Here is a 25,462-nt window from a genome sequence, read left to right as displayed (position 1 = left end):
TTTTGCGTTCACACATCATACTTGAGCAGTTTGAATACTTGAGCATGTTGGACTCGATGTATATCGTATGACTTCAGAAGACTTGCAATATAGTGTACGAGCCACACAGACTGAAGGTATGGAGGTTTACGGTGCTTTTATGATGCTCTTGTATCAATGTAGCAGTTAAATAAGTATTCTGTTCTCAGCCAGAGATGAGTGTGTCCATGTCCATATGACAGTAATACACAGATATAATATAGCACATGTTTTGTGGTTAGTTAATGTCATGTGTTCAGTTAAACGGACATACTGTACATGTTAAGCAGTGGTGAAATGATTACAATACAAGTAATGCTGATTATCAGTTATAAGGGCTACTCATTATTTCCTCCAGGTATCTGAAACGCTTTAAGGTGATGAAACCCAAGGTTCTGCGCAGCTGGTGCCGGCAGATTCTTAAAGGTCTGCATTTCCTGCACACGCGCACTCCTCCCATCATCCACCGGGACCTGAAGTGTGATAACATCTTCATCACGGGCCCCACGGGCAGCGTCAAGATCGGCGATCTGGGTCTGGCTACGCTCAAGCGAGCCTCCTTCGCCAAGAGTGTGATCGGTGAGGCGGTGGTCCTTCATACACTGGATCCAGAGTTTTTATTAATTATTCGGGTTCATTTGATTTGCTTTTAACAAATTGTTTACATGGTCCTCATGGGTCCTCGAAGTCTTAAATTCAGTTTGATCAAATTCAATATTCACAATATCTTAAAGTCTCCCTGTAGTCGATCATTTTATCCTTTAAAACTCGTCTTTGATCACCAAAATTACATATTTAAGTGGGTTTTTTTCTTGAAAAAAAAAATTGTCATGCCTTAAACAGCTTGAATGTAACTCTTGCCTCATTTAGAATGCGCGGTTCTATGAATATGCAAATGAGCCCCGCCTCCACTCACTCACTCAGCTCAGAGATCCACTGGTTGACGATCACACGTTGATCTGATTGGTTACAAGGTAGTTTGTGACGTCAGAAACACCAGCGATTTCAAAGCGTGTTTTTGAGACTGTCTTTGGTTCACTGCAGTTTTAAGGAGAAAATACTCAGCAATGCTGTCGACTTATGAATTTATACATGGTTTGTCTTAAAAAAAAACATATATTAATATTACCAATATTAAAAACACCACATAGACAAATATACACTACATTTAAAAGTTTGATTTTCACCACAGGCGGACTTTAAATGGTATAAGAAAAGTCTTAAAGGTCATTTCAAGAGGTCTTAAATTAGGAATCGCATTTCAAAGTCGCGTTTCAGAGTAAAAACGTGGCGCTGTGGTTTTATTCAAGTGCATGTCTGAAGGGTCCAGAAAGCTTCGATTGCATTTTCTTTTCATCTTACCTCCTTATAATGCCATCCAAAGTACCTTTGTATATCTTTGTAATGTATTATATACATTATAAGATGGTGTATGTTTCTAAATTGAGTGCTTTTATAAGATGGTGTACGTATGTTTCTCTGTGTATCAGAAGATTATTTCATCCTTTGATTTGGCCAGGTACGCCGGAGTTCATGGCCCCGGAGATGTACGAGGAGCATTACGACGAGGCCGTGGACGTCTATGCGTTTGGCATGTGCATGCTGGAGATGGCCACGTCTGAATACCCGTACTCCGAGTGCCAGAACGCGGCTCAGATCTACCGCAAAGTCACCAGTGTAAGTCCTGCACTTCAACACCAGTGCGATCATTTCATTTCAGCGGAGGAAGAATACTTTCTACACAGATCTGATATCCGGTCATGACACTAAATGAGATTTTATGTTGTTCACTGGTAACATTTGTTTCATTAAAAAACAAATAAATACAGTGCATTCTAAAATTGGTTGACTTTCAGATGATTTTTGACCACATTTCAGTGCCATACGACTATAATTTAAACTTGTTGCGTTAAACTATTTTCTTGGTAAAAAAAAGTGATGCATCTGAAATGGTTTGAAATAGGAATTTTTTCTCGCCTATATTTCCAGATAATAATTTCCTAAATTTGCTTTGGCATTAGCACTTAAAGTAAATTATTCAGCACATGATCCCTTGTGAGATTGATTTTGTGCTGTCATCCACACATCCACATCCGCAGAGTTGGTTAATAACGGCAATAAAGTAAAAACCTAGATAGCAATTACTTGTTTACATAGTATGATGTATTTTATATTATCATTTTTTTGTCTTGTTTTCCAGTACAAATATCCAGACATTCTTAAATCAAGACACATTTACTAGAGAAGCAAAATGACTGAAGATATTAAGTCTTGTTTTCTGAAAAACTGATAAAAATGAAGTGGGTTCATGGTTAAAACAAGAACAAATATCTGTTTTTTCCTTCTTTTTTTTTATAAAAATTAAAGGGATAGTTTACTCAAAGTAAAATCTCAGTCATTTACTCTTCCTCATTCACTTTCAAACCTGTCTGATGGTGTTCGTTTTTCTAATGAGAACAAAATAATATTTTTTTCATACAGCGATAATTCATAATGAAGAAAAAATCCCACCAAAATATCACTGTAAAAATAGTCCATGCAATTTGTGCACTATATTCTAAGTTGAACGATAGCTTTTTGTGACTGAAATGTAATTTCTATGTCCTGAAAAGCTGAGCATCGCTCCGGTTCACAGATCTGCGGAATGAGTCTCGGCTCACCGGAGGAGAAGAGTAACAGCGAATAACAGCATCAGTTTGGGTCTGTTCCTCATAAACACGTGTGATTGTGTCCGACAGTAACGGCTCTTAATGTGTGTCTCAGGGAGTGAAGCCTGCCAGCTATAACAAGGTGATGGACCCTGAGGTGAAGGAGATCATCGGAGAGTGTATCTGTCAGAAAAAGGAGGAGCGGTGAGTTAGCGACGGCTTCTCAGGTCACTGTGTAATATATAGAGTCATTCAACCCTTGTGGACATTTTTGTCTTTTTCAGTTTTGTGTTTTGATCATTTTGCCTGTGTGAATGCCAACTGCATACATTTTGGCACAGGTGTGTATTTCTATTGGAAATGTACTATTTCACCCCCATTTCCTTTAAAATAAATCTGTTTTGCACTAGGTACACAAAATAGTTCCTCTCAGCACCGTTTGGACTAAATGTCCCCACTGAAACCCATTAAAAACGCAATTTCTAATTGCAGGGCCATTTAACTATAAAATGTTGCAATCATTATTAATAGGCTTTCATTCTGTTGGCAAGGCTTCAAAATTAAACCTTGTAAAAAAAATGACCAGTGCCATTTTCTCAGGTTTGACCTATAATGCAAATACTCACTTTATTGCTGTTTTCTGCTTCTGCGTATTATAGAGCCAATTGGATAAATAATGCAGCTATAATTGTGTTGGTGTGTTGGTATGGATGTCAGAGTGTGGTTTGTGTGTGTAATAAAAAAAATGTGTGTGCTTGTAATAAATGAGAGATAAAAACTCAAATCCAACACTGGTGTGTGCATCAGTTTTGCTGCATCTAACGGGGAAAATCTGTCACTACGCCCAAACAAAATCTTCCTGAAAGCTCATTTTCTGAGATCTCATCCTCAAATTTGGAACACAACTTGGTTAGATTTATGGCTTTGCTTATTTTTCTAGCTCAAAATGATTTTATGATCACATTTAACTCTGATTTTAGCGTTCAATGTGTTTTATAATATACAGGTGAAACTCGAAAAATTTTAATATCGTGCAAAAGTTCATTTATTTCAGTAATTCAACTTAAAAGGTGAAACTAATATATTATATAGGCTCATTACATGCAAAGTGGGATATTTCAAGCCTTTATTTGTTATAAATATAATCTTATAGCTTATGAAAACCCCAAATTCAAAATCTCAGAAATTTTGAAAATGTTCATAAGCTGTAAGCCATAATCATCAAAATTATAACAAATAAAGGCTTGAAATATCTCACTTTGCATGTAATTTTCTATATAATATATTAGTTTCACCTTTTAAGTTGAATTACTGAAATAAATGAACTTTTGCACGATATTACAATTTTTCGAGTTTCACCTGTATATGTTTTATATAAAATAGTGTTCATGAATAATTTTCATAAACTTTTTTTTGGTTTTACTTTAAACTTTAAAAATGTTAAGCTCCCAAGCTTCAAATATTATACAGTTTTGGATATTGTACAACTATGGACCTATTTGTAACTTTTATTATTATTTTTTTTTTTTTATTGATGCACAACGGTTAACTCTCCTAGTTTGTCGGTCATCATTTCCTGAGGGTTAAGCACTAGTTTTCACAATATCCTGGGGCATGTACGTCCGGTAACCGTCTCTCTAACTCTCTGTCCACAGGTACACCATCAAGGACCTGTTGAATCACGCGTTCTTCGCCGAGGACACGGGTGTGCGGGTGGAGCTGGCGGAGGAAGACGACGGGATGAAGACGTCCATCGCGCTGAAGCTGTGGGTGGAGGATCCTCGCAGGCTGAAGGGCAAGTACAGGGATGGAGGAGCCATCGAGTTCAGCTTCGACCTGGAGAAGGAGGTTCCTGAAGCCGTGGCGCAGGAGATGGTGCGTGCTTTACTGACTTCATCAGCGTTACCCTCGCCACCAGGCTCGTCCGCTATAAGATATATACGATAGAACTGCACTTGTTGTGCGTCATGCTAATGTCGACCCAGATCTGAATCCAGCTTCTAATATTTTAATATAAATATACATTTCTAAATATAAATTGCTACTATCAATTTCATGATTCGATTAATTCACCAGATTGCGATTCATTTCTGATCTTGATTCGATGTGTATTCATTTGGACATACTGTATATCAGGTGCAGTACATGTCCATTTCTCTCAAAGGTAGAAATCTCTCCTAATGCTGCGTTTTGGGAACCCTGTCAGTCGCGACATTACTGTAATATTACCGGTTAATATTGACAAATGATTTGCAGACAAACATTTAATGACATGTTTGTACTCCAATTAGTTTTTAACATAAACATTTATAAATGAACAGTGGCTGTCATAACCAGTCCTTCTATGTTTAATGTACGTTTGAATAAACTCATTATTAAAGCATGTTAAGTAAAAATATAATGATTTAAGATAGTGCTTATATATTATTTTTTATTTATATAGCAGTTTTCAATATCTCAAGGTCACTTTGCAAGAAATAAAGCAATCATACAGCAACACCATAATATACAACAGCATTTCAACATCAAAGACCAAAACTAAAGCAAATAATAGGACAGAACCATGTGATATTATAGTTATTGTTCTCCGGCTGTGTTATTGACGGATGAAACACGGATTGATGGATTTCATGATTGATTTCAGGAAGTTGTTCTGTATCTTTCAACTTTCCTTCTGATGTTCACTGATGTTTATTTGCTGCTGTAACTAGTAGTGAAGAGGAAGAGATGATCGGTTCATCTGTCACACACATTAAACACACACACACACACACACACACACACACACACACACACACACACACACACACACACACACACCTTTATGGACTCAATTCAGTGACAGAATTTGAAAGCTTTGTTTCATATCTAAAGTATAGTGAAGTTTAGTTCTCGCATCAACTGAAAACGGCACTGACTAAAAGATTGAAATTATCAAAAATGAGAATCGATATTTTCAACCCAACATTTACCTTCAGGTGTGTTAACTCTGTCTGAATTTAGAGCCAGAACTGTTCATACCAGATTTAAGCCAGATTTACCTGTGGAATGTGAGCGCCACAAAAACACTCATGAAATCTGATGTCTTCCTGCTTCTATTGTCTCTTAGTTATGAGCGCTGATCGAGAGATATTTCACGCCTACAGAATTGAAATGAATTTTGAATGGAATAATGTTCTGGCCAGCTTTGGATTATTCCACTGGAGAGGTGGATGTTTATTCCCTTAACAAACATCTTTCTATCCTCTTGTAACCTCCGCCTGCGATGCCATTTTCCTGCTTAGATTTGATCTGGTCCTGAGTTTGAGATTCATAACAACCTCCCTCGCTTTCTGAGGAACTCTGGATCCCCTGCTTGAGTTACGACCAAACCTGTTTTCAGATCTTCACACTAGATACGCTCATGCTAAGCAGCCAAAGCCGCTTGTGCACGTTATATATTAAACCGTGGTCTTGGCCTCCTGGACCCAGGTCGGATTGGAAAATCCTTTTGCCGTAATCACGTGTTATGTAATCTGAGCATTATAATGTGTGTGTGAATGTTTGCTAAAGGGAAAATGAGTCGGCAGCTGATATTCACACTGATCGCCACACGTCTCACGCTTCACCCTGTCAGATGTTTGTTCGGTACACAGATATTGATCTTTCCATTTTGCCGTTTTACCCCTAACCCTTCATGCATTTAAGCGTACTTGGGTGAATCTCACAAAAAAAACTAAATTACCAGTACTTTCCTTTTAATGAATGTTAAGTACATTTCCCCCCACAATTCTCTGTAGGGAGAAATTAAATGAGTAATTCATTTAGATTTTATTTCATTTATTAGAGGCACAACAAAAGCAACCATGATTTCCTTTTCTTTTTTTTTTTGGTAATTCTCATTGTTTATTTTTATATAAAAAAATACATAATCAGCCATGTAACTTTTAAAATATTATGTATTAATTCTCATTATCAACTTACTTTTATTTAAATTTATTGGAGACCGCACAACAAAAGCAGCCATGATTCTTTTTCCCCCTTTTTTGAAGTAATTCTAGCACTTCATAATTTTGTTAATTATGTATTAACGCAGAAATAATATTTTTTATGTAAATAAAAACATGTAACTTTTACAATAATATGTATTAAATGTTATGTTTCAACCATTTGTTTATTTTAATTTATTGATTATAGACAGCACAACAGAAGCAGCCATGATGTGCTTTTTTTCTTTGTATTTTTTTTTTATTCTGGTCATTCTCATTGCTGATTATGTATTGAAATAATTAAATAATTCAATTATTTTTCTGTTTAAATAAAGAACCATGTAATTAGTTTAAATAATAATATATATATTGAATATTGTTTCAACTTATTTTTTTATTTACATGTATTTAGTACAGACAGCACACCAAAAGTTTCCTTTTATTCTCTCTTTTTTAAACAATTATTCTTGTTCTCATTAGTCATATTCCTCCTCTGTGTGTGCGCAGTGTGTCTAGATGAAGCTTTCCCCCACAGACTCTTGCTTGTCTCTGTGAAATGTTCCTTTAATACTGCGAGATTCATTCCTCTGTTCCTAAAATAGAGCCCTCGTTTCTTCCTGTCTGCTCTAAAAGTGCGTGTTCACACCAGCCCCCTCTTGTGCTTCTGTCAGGTTGAGTCTGGTTTCTTCCATGAGAGCGATGCAAAGATTGTGGGCAAGTCTATCCGCGACAGGGTGGCTCTGATCAAATGGCGCAGGGAGCGGACGGTGCCGAGGGCCTCTCAGGGTGGCACTGCCCCGTCCATGCCAGCCGGGACGGTACCAGTCCTCTGCGAACCACCCTGTCTGGTGGAGCCCGAAGAGACTGAGGTGGACCAGCATGCCCGCGTGTGCCAACTTAGTGCCATGACTACATCCACCACATGTAAGCGTGTGCACCTGTGAGCTACAGTAGGCAACATTTGAAGTGGATCAAAACCTTTCATCAAAGTTATAAATGAATTTTGAACAACACCCGTTCTTGTCTTAGGACAACTTTGATTAACTTTTTTGATCCATTTCAAATGTTGACTTCTGTAGCTCAACTTATGTTTCATGCTGACTTCAACATGAAACTATTGTCACAGACTCTCTTACAACAATTTCCAATCTGAGGGAACTGAGGGACAAGTGGCATTGATTGTCTCAGATCTTTGTTTTAGTCCATGTGTGTCTCTCTGTCTCCCTCTAGCTGACAGTGGCATCGGTTCAACCGTGTACTCTGACTCCCACAGCAGTGGTCTGCACAGTGTCATATACCAGTCACTACAGGATTCGATCTCCACCACAGCCTTGGAGGTTCGTATCACTTACTCATCATGGTTACTGATGATAAACTGCTGATATGTAAAGTTAGCATTCCTCTGCTTGCACGTACCCATGCATGCTTGTACTTGCATAGCTTTTATACAGAGGAATTATACTAAATATAGACCATCATTCATAATGACACTGTTGTGCAGCTTTGTAACTGTACAGTGTTTGTCATCAACCAGTATGTTTGCCTATAATCATTCCTTGCATGGGGAGTTGTACATTCAAGCATCATTTACTATTTCCCCAAGTGTAAAAATGTTTGTTGTGTCCTTGATTTGATTATTAGCTCAGTGCTAGAATTCCTTGTTTGTCATTTCATGATAATAGTTTGGAGAAGTGGCTTTTCTTCCAGGGTCCACATCATGCAAGTTCCTCTGTAAATTACTTAATCAGAAGCCATGAGCATCTCCGACCCACAAGCCCTTCCTTCCTTCAAATACCACCAGACCAATCAGAGTCGACTGAAAGAGGATTTGCAAGTTCCGGCTCTATGAATTTTCTGCCCGTTCCTTTGACTATTACGACCCGCCGCTATAGCGACACATCAGTGGAGACGTCCTCTGAGACAAAGGGGGAGGAGCCTATCTCAATGGTGAGAAAGGGGCGTCGCCTTTCCCTAAACCCCAGCCCTCACCAGCCACCGTCCCCATGTCAGAACTGCCTGTCCTTATTCCTACTTGGGACGTGTGCAGATGGAAGACATACGCCCTATTCTTCACTTATGCTTTCAGCCACAGGGTCTCGCAGGGGCTCTGTCAATGAGACCTCTAACCTCTCCCAGCTCAACAAATCTCTGGAGAGCATCACCGGCCACAAATGTCAGCCTGCTCTTGCCTTTCTAAGAGCCCCACTGACCAAGCCAGAAAGAGGGTCCTATCGGCCTGCACGCAGCCACAGCGATGAGGGGCCCGCCATGGAGTCGTCTGGTGAGGAATTGGCATCACGTCGCAGAGCAAGTTTTTGTGTTAGCGAAAACTTCCTGACTCATGTGGTAGGTCACTCCGCAACTGAAGACAAGGTGTAACCCTGCTGCTTATGGAGGAAATGCTGTGGTTTTCTCTATCCTTTGTGGTGGTTCTGCTGTTGCTCCCAGGGGCCTCTAGGACTTAGTATAATTTGCTCAAATCTAAATGCGTTCTTCTCCACTTCTTTAACCGTACTCACCAAGTCCTGTGGGTACTGCTGTTCTCTAACGTAGTCCATTTTCCCCTCAAAACCTACCCAATAACCACGCTTAACATGTGCCTGACGTCATGCTGCTGCTAACCATCTTTGTGAATCGCTTCATGTTTTCATTATCACTTAACCTGATAATAACTTAACCAGTGTGTGGTCCGCATGCATGCCTTCATATTACTCACTATTGCAGCTGTAAGTGTCTGTGGTTTTATTTATATGGAATAGCTGTGTATGCGGTTTTCAATAGTTTGTTTGCTCTTCTGCAGCCTGCCGTTTTGAGAGTCCAAAGTCAGGCGGCACCTTCCATAGCTCAACACGTGCAGACTTACCCTCCTGCATCCTCCGAGACCCCTGCACAGCCCGCCGGACAGACTCCGGTGTCTGGACTGTCCACTCCCCAGCCGCTGGCACTTCTGCAAGGCATACTGACTGCTCCACAAGCCATGAATCCACAGCAGCTCGCATCTTCAAGTCAGACTGCAGAGTTGAACATGCAGGCCCATGTGTCGCATCAGCCTGCATTTGTGGCGCAGAGTGCCACCGCTCCGAGTTACCATCCTGTCACAGCAGAGCTAGCCAATGCACACATATTTCCACCTGTGCAGCGCACTGCAGTCGCAGCTATCCCATCTAAATCAGAAGCAGCACTGCCTGCGGATCAGAGTTTTCATAGTGGAGCCTCTAGCGTGCAGCATGTCTCATCAGCACCTCAACAAACACCTGCGATACACCTTTTGCCGCAACCACCTGCGAATGCCACAACAGACGGGCAACTCCACGACTTCTCGAACATGCAGCAAACTGCTCCTGTGCATCTGAGCCAGGCAGGCTCTGCACCATCTTTCCAGCAGGTACACTTGTTTCAACCTTATCTACCAGATGTGTGTGTATGTGTGTACCAATGTGGCTTATTCAGTTTATACACTTGTAATGATCGGACACACTTTCTCTCTAGTCTGTTTGGTTTGTATTGGATAACTGAGCTCATGGGCCTCTTAATGTGGGTCGCAGCTGTAGATTTGTCATTGCTTGGTCCGTATTGCAGATAATTCTAGCCAAGTATAATTCAGGGGTTCTCAACTCTGTCCCTCAAGATCCAGGCAAGGCAATGGCCAGGTACAGTTGTCCAGACATCACTAAAGAAATGATATATTGTCCAGCTTTTGGCCTGTATTTTCATCCATCTAAAAGTAAACAGTTACATTTTCTGTTTTCTGATATCCTGCCGACTACGCCAAAATGTTAGATCATGCCGATATCCTGCCGACTACGCCAAAATATTAGATCGGATGGATCTCAATGTCAGAAATATCAGATATATTAGATCCAACCCTGGACCCCAAATCCCTGCCATAAGTCTTCTATCAGCCTGAGAGTTTGACAGAGAAAGCCAGGAAAGAGCAATCCTGTGATGTTAAAAACCTTGAAATGTAGATGTTCTCTTATCTCTAACTCATAAAGCCAAACATCCCTTGAAACCACACAATCATAGGATTAAACAACAATAGAAAGGAAGTAAGATGAAATATAAAATCTTAAAATGACAAATAACAATAAAAATGGTTACAATAAATGATTAATCAAATGACAACTACATAAATGACTGATAATAAATTATTATTAAATTAAATCATAAAAAAACTAAGAAAATAAAACTCAACACAGATGGATGATTGCTCTCTTAAAGTAACACACACACACACACACACACACACACACACACACACACACACACACACACAACCACCGCCGGTTGTTCGGACGGAAGAAGGATTTTATCTTACAAAGCTATGAAATCCAGAGGTAAAATCACTGCTTTTTTTGTTACACTTAAAAAAAAAAAAAAAAAAAAAGCTGTGATTTTACCTCTGGATTTCATAGCTTTGTAAGATACATTTCTTTAATAGATTATTTTGGTATATAATCTTATCAATATAAAAAAGCAGGGAGAAAAAGTAGCATTAAAAAGTTTATTTTAACTAATAGTCTTATTTTCTACCATCTACAATTGAATACCATTCAGTTGTAAATGCTGTAGTTTATTAAGGCTAAATTTTGCTAACCATATAGGCTGTACTAAAGGGTTACCCCCTGGGGGCACACCTTACGTTCTTATTTTAAGGTGTTCTGTAAATTATTTTTTTGAAACACTTTACAATATGGTTTGATTTAACATTAGTTTATTACTAACATGAACCATGAGCAATACATGTTACTGAATGTATTCATCTTTATTAATCTTAATAAAAATACAGCTGTTTATTGTTTGTTCATGTTAGTTCACAGTGCATTAACTAAATGTTAACAAATACAACTTTTGATTTCAATAATGTAGGCTATTAAATGTTGAAATGAACATTAGCAAAGATTAATACATTCTGTAGAAGTGCAGTTTATTAAAAGTTAATGTTAACTAATGTAGTTATAACTGGAGTTTAATAAATGGAACCTTATTGTAAAGTGTTACCGATCTGTTATACACCGATTCAGACGTCTCGTGAGTTCAGTGTTGGAAAGATCAGTCCATTTAACCATTCATTAAAACGTGGAACCTTGCTTCGCAAAGAGAGTGCTGGCGCGCACGCGATCAGAGGGCGCGCGATCTCGCTCTCTCTCGCTCGTTCTTTTAAACATGCGCCCAGCTGTCACAAGCGCAGCAGTTTATCTACATTACACACCGGTCATATAAGACTTTGGCGGGAATAAAAATTCGCTTTGGCGGCCGCCAAAAAAAAATCTTCGATCGGGTCAGTCGCATAAGTGCGCCTAAATATCTTTTCATGGTCGCACACAGACATATTTAGGCGCAAATGCGAGTGAAATGGTCGCACTGTAGAGCCCTAACGTTACCGTGGCGGCAAAAATTTTGCCGTGGCGGGGCGCCATTAACTAATCAACATAGAGGAAACACTGGGTTAATATTGACATTCTTTAGATCCCTCAGTGATCAATGAATTACAAACAAACTGTGCTATTTCAATTTTTGTGACCACTCTTAAAGAAAGCTTGTAAGACATGTCTTTCTGGTTTATTCCGCTGCACACATCCTGTTCCTGGAGACCTACTTTCCTGATTCATTTAGCTCAAGCTCTAATCAGACGCACACAAACCAGCTAATCAAGTTCTTTAGGATCGCTTGGCAGATGTGGATCAAGCAGGTTGTCAATAAACCTTGCAACAAAACACGCATGTTGGTAATTAAGTGTTCCTTGAGATCTTAATTAGCAGGCATAGTTGTTTAGGGTTGGAGCTGAACTTTACAGGAAGGTAGATCTCCAAGAGCAGGATTGGACACCTCTACTGTAGAATAGACTGACATTGAGCTGACAAGAATAAGACCTACATCTGCAAACCTTCTCATGTTTTTCTCTTTGCACACTTGTATTTCTCTCTCTTTCAATCACATTAGCTCACCATTGAGACACAACTAATGGACAGCTGGCAGCAAGGAGTTCAGTCCACGTCCAGTCTTCTTACACAACCCGCCCCCCCTCCACAGGCGGCAGCTTACCTCACACAGGTACACCCTACTGCCGGCTCTTCTGCTTAGGCGATGTCTACACAAATACGGATACATTTGAAACGCCTTTTCTCTACATTTTGGCCTTTCATCCACACTGAGACGTGCGAAAACTGAGCGTTTTTTGAAAACATGGATACAATTGAAAATACCGTTTTGTAGTGTAGACTGTGAAAAGGGAGGTTTTCAGAAACAATGAGGCATGTTTAAGCGTGACTCATATTGTACCAATAGATTTAACGGTATCTGCCTGATAATAGGGGAATCGTCCGGGATAAAAGTTTTAAAGTGCATTGGTCTGAGCCACTCTTCATACTACATTCGATTGAACGATTGAGTGCGACCTGGATGCACCAGTGAGTGGTGAGAGATTTTGCAAATAAAATGATTGTGCCAGAAGAACAGTGAGAGAACTTTTATTATATCTGGTCTCTCTGTATCTCAGGGAGCTTTTATGTTTTACACGTGCACAGTAAGATGATTGTAGCATTTTCTGACGTTTTAGTATGGACAAGAAACATTTGGAAAAAGCTTGAAAACGCTAGTGTGGACGCAGAGCGTTTTGTGCTGCTTTCGAATGTATCCTGATTAATGTAGAAGTCAGATGTTGGTGGGTTTTTTTTTTTTTTTTTTTTTTTTACAGTCCGCTGTACAAAGGACCTTTGACATTCTGTTCTTGTTGGTGGCTAATTCTTCCCATGCTTCAATGCACTTTTGTCTCCTGCAGTTTCCTTCCCTTAACACAGCTCAGTCAGCTGGGATTCCTCTTCCTGGATGTGACCCGTTCCCCGCCTGCTTTCCCTCTGTGCAGTCGTCCCTCACTCTGCCAGTCCCAACACACCCCAACATCTCGCCAACTTCATTTTCACAGATAGAGGGTTCTGCGCTAACTCAGTTCCCGCACCTGTCCTCCACCTCCCCTATACCCTCACAATGTCCTGTCCCACCCTTCGCTGCTCCTGTGTTCTCGACTCCATTGCCCACAATTCACCAGTACCAGCAGGCCTATTCTGTTGCTCAACAACCCACTGTAAACTCCATGGCCACTCTCTCTCAACATTCCCACAGTCAGGCCACACCCTCTCCAAACCCCACCTCTATGTGTGTTGGAGCCCCGCCCACTAAACAAGCTCAGCCTATACAGGTAGAGTATATCCATTTGTTTGGACAGGTCTTAAATGGATAGTCCACCCCGAAATGATAATTTGGTTACACTTTATTTTAAGGTGTACGTGTTGCAGTGTAATTATACATTTAAGTTATAAGAACTAACTGCATGTACTTACTATAGGGTTAGGGTTAGTTGCATGCAATTATGCACAATTTATAGTGATTACTATAGTAAGTACATGCAACGTGTAAGGATGACACTGTCAAATAAAGTGTTACTGATAATTATTTTATTATTTACTCGCCCACATGTCGTTTGTTAAAAATGTATCTAAATGTATTGCCATATCTGCTTCACGTGCTATTACGTGGTAAAGTCAGCATGAAACAGAAGTTGCAATAGTCTTTTCAACAAGAACAGTTGTTGGGCTGGGCTGGATTTTGTCCGTGGGGAGTTGATTGGATGGTTGGATTGTTGTGGTTTGCTATTGGTGGATCTCATGTGAGTGACAGGTTGCCCCGCCCACATCATCAGAGAAGAGATGTCGCTGATTCAAGATTACAAGGCACATGAATTTAAAACAATGGTGTGCAATGATAAATCATTTATTATAACACTGCAATATTCCATAAAAAATAAGAATTGTCAATTCTGATTTCGTGGTGACTTTAAATACCACAACTGGCTGCTGCGTTGGGTTTGCTGAAAATATTAAGAATTGTTCCAAAGCAATCAAATTGAATAGTTGCCAAATTTTCTAATAATAATCAAATAATAAAAATAAAAAACATTATGACCATACTAATTCAATGTTAATATTTAAATATTTTATAGTATTTACCCAAAAGTCATACTTTTCCTGTTATATATATATATATATATATATATATATATATATATGAAAATCCATTGAGCTTTGTATAAGTGAATTGTACTTATGTATTGATTCATTTTTTGAAAAATCTGTATTTTTCAGGGATCCTCGACCAGCCAATGCCAAACCATTCATGTGGACCAGAGCTCTTCCATCAGCCATAATGCACCTCAGCCTCCCACAATACCGCAGCTCTCGACTTTTAGACCCGTCCTCGATACATTCAGCTCTCCTGTCCCTGTGGACCAAAACCAGGCTCCTCAGCTCGCGAGTCAAGCATATTTACCCAACATTCCCAGTGCAGGAGCCGGTGCCAGCCTGAGTCAGCTAAACCTGGCGGGCAGCAGCAGTGCATGTGGAGGAGCTCCTCCGGGCCCCGCGGACGTGTCTACTGAGGTGACACTTAACACAGACTGCACATCAGTACAGTCACAATATGAATAGGAGTCGAAGTTCAAAATGCAATCCTGGGTGGCGCGTTCTCACGGTTCATTTTGAAACCTGAGGAGCTTTTTCTTAAGATTTTCAATCCCTCAGTTGGTTTCATGATTAGAGACTATCAGCAGAAATGATCCCTACGCATTTACAATTTTTTCATGTTGGTTTGTTTTTACCCAAGTCAAGCCAGCTTATACAGTAGCGCTTTATACAATACAGACAGTTTCAAAGCAGCTTCAGAGAGCAGCAAACTTCATTAAATATGAGACAAATTCAAATGTTGCTGTAAAGCAGCTCTACAGAAGACAAAGTATTTATTCAGCTCCATTCAATTCAGTGTTGATTAAAAAAATAAATTAATTTAGGCATGCATTACAGAGAAAATGACAGGCTTGAATAGGCAATTTGCATCAACAATCTTTACAGCTATTAACAATTTTGATGGTACATTATCAAGGGAATAATCTATTTTGAAATTAAGTGCCAGTAATGCATAGAGTTGTGTAGGGTGGGTGCACAAAGAGATATTGTAGATTATAAATGTAATTCATTCAGTGCCAAAAAGAATCATTTTGGTCGAATTTAAAAAAATAGACTGTATTCTGTGTGTTTTTAATGCTTGTTAGAGTTTTGCATTGTTAGCTTAGAAACACTCTAATGGCAAACTCAGGTGTGATTGCCATTGAATTCATTGCCTTCTGTGCACTTTAGGTTGCTGATAAACAGGCAGGACCGGCCGGGTCCACGTATGACAGGTGCCGATTCTTTGTTCATAGATCATTGGCATATTCTCTGTTTCATCGTGCTTTGCTTCAAACCTTGTGCATACAGAAGCTCAATGATTGGATCTCTGCTCTTTCGCAGTATAAACTCAGACGCCACATCCGGTAAAGAGATGAGTGATGGGAACGAGGGCTCCAACAGAGCTCGCAGTGAATCACGAGTCCGAAAAAACCTTCGCAAAACATCGCGCACGCGCTCCCGACAAGACAAGATGAACAGATCCAAACTCACCATGATCAAAGTGAGTCCAGAGCACACAGTAAAACCAATGAAGCCTGTCCAGACATGATGTTTAGATATTAGCTTTCGAAAGATAAAGTGATTCGTTTAGTGGTATTTGGACTGTAATTGTTTCTCACGGGGATGTCTGTAAAGATCAATCTGCATGTTGTTTTTTTAAAACAGTTTCCAGCATTTCAGTAATAAAAGTGTCCATATTTAAAACATTATCGCGAACGGTGCCTAACAGTGGTCAAAATGGATTTACACAATGACTTTTGGATTGATATTCAGGCAGCAATTAAATAACCACGCAACCTTGGTGTTCGTCAAAGAAACAGAAGGTAATTTGACTGGGATATTTTACGCAGGTCGTGGGAGAAAAACACTGACATTCTGGATTCAGAAGGCAATAAAGTGACTGACTAACTCCTGTGAATGCTGAAAATACTCCACGTCCCTATGAGAGACAATTACCGTCCGATCAGGGCTTTTTGAGCGGTTCACGGGTCGAAGCTCAGACCTCAGTACCGATTTGGACATTAGAAAACATGTTTAACTTAATAGAATTTCACACATTTCTTTGTAAAACTGAGAATTTAGCTTAGGTAATGCAGGCTGGTGTTTGATTTTATTCATCGGGATTTGATTGGATACTGGTTATTATGCAGTGATATTTTTGGCTAATATTATGGTCTTTCAGAAGCATTAAGAATGTAAATATTCTTTTTTTGTTGATGTTCCTGATGAAATATTTTCCTCGATACTCTGTTACAGGTGTGCGACACAGGAGACAAGATGGTGGAGTGCCAACTGGAGACTCATAACCATAGGATGGTGACATTTAAATTTGACCTTGATGGAGACGCTCCAGAGGAGATTGCCACGTATATGGTGAGATCTGTCTCTTTCTCTCCCTATAGAGAAATGTGCTTGATGTGTTTAAACTCCTGTGCTAAAGTTTGTGGAAGCTCTTTTTTTTTTCTCAAAGTACATGAGATTTGTAGGGGGATTGGACCAACTATAATAATGAAATAACTGACCCAGACTGACCCATTTTTTTTAGTTGAGAACCATTGGATTGATTGCTAGATGGACATATCTGTTCATGTTCCTCCAGGTTGAGAATGAGTTCATTCTGTTGCTGGAGCGGGAGATGTTCATCGAGCAGCTGAAGGACATCATGGATAAAGCCGAGGACATTCTGAGCGAGGACGCGGAGGGTGAGAAGGCCAACGTCCAGACCTCACCCCTCCGTCAGACGCCCGTCACCGCAGAATCCGGCGCACAGGTTTATTAATACATCACAATATGATTTGGATGAAAATGTACAGCTGATCTCTTTGTCCTAACTGAGAGCTTTCAAAGTGGAAACAACGACTGTGTTCTTGTATTAGCACACATAACGGGTCTAAAGGCACGCCTTAAGGAAAATGAACTTTTCTCTGCTAAATCACTGAAGTTGTTTGTTTTGTAGTGGCAAATGAGGTGGGGTGAAGGATTTGAAAGCAAAGGCAAAACACAAATACTTCAGTAATGAAGTAATATGTTCCCTTTAGAGGGAACTCGATGCTGCCGCTAGTGGGACACACCCCACTGGAACCTGTTACATGGCACATGTAACAACACGCCATTCATGGCCAACACAGTGTGATGATGTAGCTTAGACGAACAATATCTGTTGAGTCATAAATGTGCAGCTCTGGTGAGCCTTCCTTTTCTCTCAGACCTGGAGACAGCCATACTCTGCTCGTGTGGCTCATTCGGCTTCGAGTTTTTCGAATGTAGAGGGTCTGGGTGACCAGGGTTATGGCCGTGGTGGACTGGTTTAGAGAGGCAAGAATGTAATAGGTAATCGTTTGCGCCCTCACCAGGAACGAGTTCCTGGAGAGAAGAGCAGAAGGCGAATGTGGTTTCCCAAGAGTGGGGAGCGGTGGCGCCATAATAGGAGAAAACCACACACAGATCTGAGGGCACATTTATGTTAGGCCTTTCCTAACATCACTATATCAGTTACTGGAAGCAATGATGTGCAAGGTGTGTACCGTACGCCCGCTGACACACTATTGGTTCAAGGCTTAAGCCTTTGAGTTTTAGTGCCTAGGTTGTTAGATTGGTCGTAACCACAAGCAGGCGCTGGTCAGCATGACGTAGTTGGGATTGACGTCCCCATAGCATCAGGCGATGCAGTGTTGAGTTCCCTCAAAATAAAAGTCTAGGTTACATATGTAACCTGGTTCCCTGAGAAGGGAACGAGACACTGCGTCACGTTGCCATGCTTCGGGCATGCCTGCATGTCTGCCTTAAAACGACACGAATCTGATGACATGAACTCGGGCGCCCTTCATATACGCTGGGACATACCTTGTTACTCCTCACTGTTTTTGTGCCATCTAGTGGTTTAGAGAAGAATAAAATCTGCCTTTTGCCTCGGTGTGCCTTTAGTCCTGTTGTACTTTACTGAGTAAATTCTGCATCACCAAACAGAACTGAACTTGTTGTCTTCCGTATTCAGGGGTCAAAACCTGAGCACACGCAGTCTGACCAGCTAGTCTATAAACAGAACGGTAAGTCTAAGACTCGTCATGTTCTACAGGTCTCACTGCAACGACTGTAGTATGAGCATTTAACACACAGTCTTCCTCGATTTACAGTGCTTCACACCGGAAAGCGCTGGTTCATCATCTGTCCTGTTGCTGAGACGGCCGCGCCTGACCGAGAAGAGACGAGTAATACAGCACACCTCAACTAATACTAAATGCACTGTTATAGTGCACTGCAAAAAATTACGTTCTTTCTCAGTGTTTTTGTCTTGTTTTCCAGTACAAATATCTAAACATACTTGAATCAAGATATATTTACTTGAGTAGCAAGATGACTTGTTCAAAATTTAAAATGTATGATTCAAACAAGAAAAAATATCTGTCAATGTGGTCAGATATATAAACAATCCTTGTGCTTTTAAATTGCATGTAAATCTCTCATGATGCTATATTATCACCAAACACTGGATTCAATCTTTTTGTCAACTTGTTTTCTTTCAATACTGCATTAGTGCCCGCCCACTTTTTCAGCGGCATTGGTTCAGCATTGCGACCAGCATAATCGAATTAAAGACAATGGAGAAATATAAAATTACTCATTTAAAAATGTTGATTATATGTATGAAAACAATATATTTTAAGTTTATTGCATAGACACCGATATTTAAAGGGTTAGTTCACCCAAAAAAGAAAATTCCATCATTAATTAATCACCCTCATGTCGTTCCAATCCCGTAAAACCTTTGTTCATCTTTGGAACACAAATTAGAGATTAAAGATATTTTTGATGAAATCTGAGAAATCTGCCCCCTCTGGCCTTTCACAGTGCTTCATGAGAGTGGGCGGCGCTAATGGAGCTTCACTATTATTTAAAAGACAGTTTTTACATCTGGAACCTGATTGTTGCGCTCTATTAGCACAGGTTTTTTATTTATTTTTGGAATAGTTTTTGAGTGGAAAAAAATTCAATCAAGCTTATTCCCCCTTAAAAAACACTGAGGCCTATGATCAGTCAGTTCGAAAAAGAGATACAAAACCTGTGCTAATTGAAAAGAGAACCAGTTCATAAAAAGACTGAATCCACTATGTGGTGATTTAATATAGCATAACGAGCGATTTACAATGTGATTTAAAAGGTCTGTAATTTTTGACTGGGAACTGGACTGGAAACCAAAACAAAAATGCCAAGTAAGAAATACATTTTTTTTGCAGTGTATGTGCTTGCTTACCGCTCACTTATTTTCTCCAGACCCAGAGAGTTCCTCTACATCTCAAGTGCAGGATGTCAACAGTGCCAAACCTCTGCAGAAACAGCCATCAATGCCACCACAAGCGTCTCTCTCTGACAGCCCTCAGACCGCCTGTCCGCCGGGTGTTTCTATGGTTTCTGATATCCCATGCTGCCCAATTGCGCCACCTGTCTCTCTCGATGTCACTGCTCAGAAAGTCGACGAAACCCCTCAGCAGCCCGTGGCTCATGAAGGCAGCCCGAACGCAGAGCCGTGTGTCAGCCAGACTCCAGCCGTGGTGCTTCAGCAACCCTTTGCCACGCCCACTCCACAAGCTGCTGTTAGCATCAGCCAATCACAGCCTCCGAGCATCAGCCAATCACAGCCTCCGAGCATCAGCCAATCACAGCCTCCGAGCATCAGCCAATCGCAGCCTCTGAGCATCAGCCAATCGCAGCCTCCGAGCATCAGCCAATCACAGCCTCCGAGCCCCACCCATCAGTCCCAACCCGCCACAGCATCGCAGACGCAGCCGGCCGAGTCCGACGGCGAAGGGCCGCCCCGACTGGAGTTCACTGACAGAACCATAAAGACTCTGGATGAGAAACTCCGAAACCTTTTGTACCAGGAGTACCACCCTTCGCAAACCACAAGCTCCGCCTCCGAGCCGCCGGGATCCCCGCCGCTGTCCGACAGCCAAGGCAGCGATGGAGCCGCGAGGAACGCAGACAAACTGGTAAAGTTGAATAACTTTTCCCTCACACTGCCAGCTGTCAGGTTGTTTTGGTAAGATTAATAGCTGATAATAAAATGGGTTACACTTTACAATAAGGTTCATTAGTTAACATTAGTTAACTACCTAGTTAACATGAACTAAGAATGAACAATACTTCTTCAGCATTTATTAATCTTAGTTAATATTAATGTCAGCATTTACTAATACATTATTAAAATCAAAGGTTGTATTTGTTAACATTAGTTACCATAAACCCTCTTACTTTCTGTATCAATAGTTATATCCTAACATATTCATTTTTTAATTAATTTTGCTTGATGGCACAATACAGCTTGACAGCACCTGTCAGATGCAGTGTTTCAGAGAACGTAACTCTCAGATAGCGTTAGTTTGATTTCGTAACTAAATCAAATCATCATGAATCACTTATAGAAATTTAGTATTTGATTTTATCCAAAGCAAATAAAAATCGAGAGAAATAAATACATTTAAATATTATGACCTTTTCTTAAATTAAGTTTTATTCTAAGCGGTCTCATGTATAAATGTGTAGTGAATTAGCTCTAAAGAAATATTAGTAATCAATCATAACTTGTTATAATTATGAATATTTGGATCAGTTAATAGAATTAACAATGAAGTAAAATCAATATTACAATCAATTAACCTGTTTGTGCCGTGAACACTCAGTGTTAATTGTTTAATAATTCTAAGAAAGTACGTTTCCGGGGCATTGGAAATGTCTTTCTTACTGTACACTACTACTAAGAGCAAGTAGACAAAATCTAGTGACTCCAGTTATGAACTTCAGACACGGACAACTTTACGTGTGACATGAACAAGACTTTATTAACTAGACTAAACACTTAAACTACTCTAACATACACACACATACATGCCTACAGTTTACCAAGGGAAAGAGAGCTGAAGCAGAATACAGGAAAGCAAGAAGTTATAGCAATGTTTGAAATTCAGCAGATCAACAGCGTTGAGCAAACCATCAGTTTAGTTCTAACATGCTCTTCTTTAAAAGGGGGAAGGATACTTAATGCATCAAATAATGAGACTAAGTTTGATACTTGCATGTCTCGCCCATTTGAATTAAACTGTCCTGATGCAATCTGTTGAGGCTCCAGTTGATCTTTGCTGATGTGGTCTTGATGAGAGAGAACCAGTGGGAGTTAGAGGATCTTTGGGGAATGGAAAGACAAGGCCGTAGCCTGGCACACGCTTGGGGGTCCTTAGAAACTTCTAGTTCAGCATCATCTTCACGTCAGGATCTTGTGATCAGTCATTTTTAAAGCGTGAAGATGTCACACCCTCTGGAGGTGTGTGAGCCGATAAGAAGATTTCCCTTCGGAGGGAATTTCTTTACGACCCATTGTGTTCAAGCAGGCCTTTGAACATGTAATTTGATTGGATGTTTAATCTTCAAGATTCTTATAATACTAATGCGTCACAAAGTTAGCAGAATGTAATGTAAATTAACAAATGGGGGACGAAGATTGGAGTTTATAGTGACTAATTTAGTGACGATTTTGGTTAACCATAGTATGCAAGTCTGAAGAGTACATAGGCCAAACCACATAAAAGGAAAATCATGAGGTGGGAAAATTAGATACATGTTTACACATTTCTCAAGTGGTTATATATAGAATATATATAGTATTAAAAGCGTTTATTTCTCCTTATCAGCAAGAATTAAGTGAGATTCACAACTCTGCAAATTCCTTTTGGGGTTGTAAAAACTCTTATCGGTCTCAGTGTGTCCTGTAACAGGACTCCGGGTTCTGCCAGTGTGTTCGCTTCATTTGGGATGTTAGTTTTGGGGGAAGTTTCACAGGCCTTTGGGAGAGTGAGTTTGCTGGATTATTCATTAAATATAATTAATACTTTGTGTGTGTCTGATTGGTCCAGATGCTACAAATGTTTCTTTTCTCCAGTTTGTTGCTATATTTTTGCTATTCTGTATTTCTCAGATTTAATTTCAGTTATTCTCTGTCTCTTTCAGCCTCAGATTCCAGAGAGGTCTGACAGTCTTGGGACCTTGAGTGACTCTGCTGTTGCCCGTAAGTAATGAGTGAATGTTCATTTATGGATGCAAGTATTCAGAAACACACAGAGAACGGTGTACTTATTAGTACTTAAACAAGCTAAATTAGCCATTTGGAAGACCTGTAGAAATGTAACACAAGTGTACTGCAAACTTTTACTGCTTTGGTACTACTTTTTTGCTTTTGGTTTAATCGGTTTTATGATTTTGAGATACATTTTTATTTTTTTGTATTTTGAGCACTGCATGTTGTGTTTCAGTACATGTTTAAATAAAGAGTTTTAAAAGTCAGAGCTTCTCTCTCATTCTCCTTCAGCGTTCAGAAGACCCCTGAGCAGAGCGGACTCCGGGGCCGGATCAGGCACTCACGCATCCAAGAGCCACTTCCAGGTCACAGCCCGTCATTAACGATTACTCAAGCTCCTTGCACACTGAGTGCCAAATTTTATGCGTTTTTCCGTATTCGTGATTCGGTGGCTCTGAACTGTCAAAACACTTCTCAAAAGGCTGGCTACGGATGCGGAAAACGCAGAAAATCGAACCCGATCCGAATTGACAAATTAATTTTTTAACTTGCAAAAATGTCTGACGAGAATTTCTGACTCTGTGTGCAAGGCCCATATGATGCATATGATGCTCCTCAGAAATGAACTGTCTCGGTTGGCTGACGCTGTGAGTTTGTGTTGCTGCAGATTGTGCCGACTGATTCAGACGTGTCTTCTCATGATGGTGGAGGAGATCCTGTGATGGATCTGGAGTCGGGATCTGAGAACAGACACAGATCCACGTCAAAGTCAGCGAGCAAACGTTACTCAGCTCCTCCGGACTTATATCAGGTCTGTCTGCCGCGTTTGGACTAACACTACTCATTGTGCACCTCCATTATGGCAAAAATCATAATCACGAGTGTAAGAAAAAGGTCCTCAAAATAATTACATAAGACGAGTGAACAGTCAGCAATACAATAAGAACAAAGAAACTAATTATAAATAAAACTGACAGATAAATACAACAGAACAAAAATACAAATGAAATAGTGTTTTAAGTTTTTAAGGAACATACAAGGAACAGCAATAGCCTACAATTTATAATCAAATGTAAAATCACACTGTTAAATAACATATATAGTCATATAATGTCACTGCATAGTCTTACTGTGCACATTAAATATAGATTAATCCTGGTTAAAGCTACTTCATAAGCTACTTAAGTTATTCTGTCGAGATCAGTGAGTGATTGTCCTGTGTCTTTTGTTGTTTGATGAACATTAATGACACAGACAGCATCAGGTTTATTAGGCTGCTGTCTCTTTAAGAGCTAATGCACAGATCCAGTATACTGGCACACACACAATCTCTCTCAACTGTGAGCGTTTACTAAAGACAATAACCCACTGTGTTTGCGTGAACACTCTCCAAACAGGCATTTTGACATTTTATGTGTGTACGCGTTTAGCTGCGTATCCGAAGCCCGTTTGCTTATCCGCATTCGGCTCCGTCTCGGAGTTTGCACACAGAAAGCTGTCTGGGGAACAGTGTCTCTTTTATGACTCTTCATTTGATCAGACTGTCAGAATTTTAGATGTTTGTGCCAAAATTTGGATAATAAATGCAAAATAAGTGTATTTTTAGCATGCCACTCACTGAATAATGTAGCGTGATGAAGTCATGTGACCGCAATGTAACACACTAATGTTTCACACGCACTGCACATTATTCCATCAAACAGCCTCCGTCAAATACAATGATTTCATTCAGTCAATATTTTATTTTATTGTATAGTTATTTATTTAGTTGTATATTTATTTATTCATTCATTCATTCATTCATTCATTCATACATTGATTCCTTAATTCATTCATCTCTTCATTCATCATTATTAATTCATTCATTCCTTTATCTCTTCATTCATCATTATTCATTATCCATCCATCCAATCTTTTATTTATTTGTGTAGTTATTTGTTTAGTTGTATATTCATCCATCCATCCATACATATTTTTATTTTAGTTGTATATTCATTCATTCATTCATTCATTCATTCATTCATTCATTCATTCATTCATTCATTTACTATTCATTCTTTTTTATATACTATTCATTCTTTATGTATAATTCCTTCATTCATCATTATTTATGTATTTGTTTATTTATTTTAGTTTTTCATTTATTCTGTTATTTATACTTAATTAGGGTTATTTGCATAAACTTTGTTCTTTAAGGAGTCTGACATAGCTTGTCAATATCATACATTTACATGTACATTTCTTTTACTTTTCTTTTTTTCAGGACACACCTACTTCCTTTCCAGAGTCCAGACCCACAATGCCTAGCGCTCGGAGCTGTCAGTCAGCTGACGGGACGATGCAGTGCCTGTCCTCTGACTCAGGAGAGGAGGATCCGAGCGAGACCCCGTCCATCAGGCCCTCGGCTCCGGCTCCGGCCCGGTCCGACTTCATGAAACGTGCGGTGGCTTTCCTCCGGCGCTCGGGTCACAGTAGCAGCGTGCAGAGCTCTGATTCGCCCTCGTGTCCTGTGGCGAACGGACACGCCCCCTCGGTCACAAGCCACGCCCACTCTGCTTACGTCAGCAGCGATAACGACTCTGAATTTGAGGATGCTGACATGAAGCGAGAGTTGCAGAAGCTGAGAGAGAAGTGAGTAAAGCTACGTGTGCTAACATTGGCCCAGTCCAAGAGTGAAAACTTTTTAACGCAGGTTCTTGTGCACAATTCGTCAGTGCACATTATTAAACTTGGTAATCTTTCATCACAATGTAACAATTGCTT

General features: G+C 39.9%; 1 protein-coding gene across 5 annotated transcripts in view; it reads left to right on the top strand.

Moving 5' to 3' along the window:
• LOC311278736 (serine/threonine-protein kinase WNK2) overlaps positions 1–25,462 on the top strand; it is a 71,743-nt gene that overhangs the window by 24,609 nt on the left and 21,672 nt on the right. For 4 of the 5 annotated variants that reach the window (XM_084389745.1, XM_084389748.1, XM_084389746.1 and 1 more), the window contains exons 4-24: positions 377–597; positions 1,538–1,695; positions 2,782–2,870; positions 4,322–4,541; positions 7,306–7,558; positions 7,865–7,971; positions 9,435–10,019; positions 12,578–12,688; positions 13,416–13,832; positions 14,776–15,069; positions 15,823–15,866; positions 15,976–16,135; positions 16,891–17,007; positions 17,234–17,404; positions 18,629–18,680; positions 18,768–18,842; positions 19,906–20,621; positions 22,633–22,690; positions 22,991–23,064; positions 23,367–23,510; positions 24,963–25,330. In XM_084389745.1, coding sequence (XP_084245871.1) covers positions 377–597; positions 1,538–1,695; positions 2,782–2,870; positions 4,322–4,541; positions 7,306–7,558; positions 7,865–7,971; positions 9,435–10,019; positions 12,578–12,688; positions 13,416–13,832; positions 14,776–15,069; positions 15,823–15,866; positions 15,976–16,135; positions 16,891–17,007; positions 17,234–17,404; positions 18,629–18,680; positions 18,768–18,842; positions 19,906–20,621; positions 22,633–22,690; positions 22,991–23,064; positions 23,367–23,510; positions 24,963–25,330 — 4,434 coding nt within the window. The remainder of the gene's footprint in view (positions 1–376; positions 598–1,537; positions 1,696–2,781; positions 2,871–4,321; positions 4,542–7,305; positions 7,559–7,864; positions 7,972–9,434; positions 10,020–12,577; positions 12,689–13,415; positions 13,833–14,775; positions 15,070–15,822; positions 15,867–15,975; positions 16,136–16,890; positions 17,008–17,233; positions 17,405–18,628; positions 18,681–18,767; positions 18,843–19,905; positions 20,622–22,632; positions 22,691–22,990; positions 23,065–23,366; positions 23,511–24,962; positions 25,331–25,462) is intronic. The other variant, XM_084389747.1, reaches the window with a different exon arrangement.

This window comes from Rutilus rutilus (assembly GCF_951802725.1).
Source record: "Rutilus rutilus genome assembly, chromosome: 19".
Taxonomy (NCBI): Eukaryota; Metazoa; Chordata; class Actinopteri; order Cypriniformes; family Leuciscidae; genus Rutilus; species Rutilus rutilus.
Note: the sequence above shows the minus strand (reverse complement) of the source record. Positions and strands in the feature narration are given on the sequence as shown.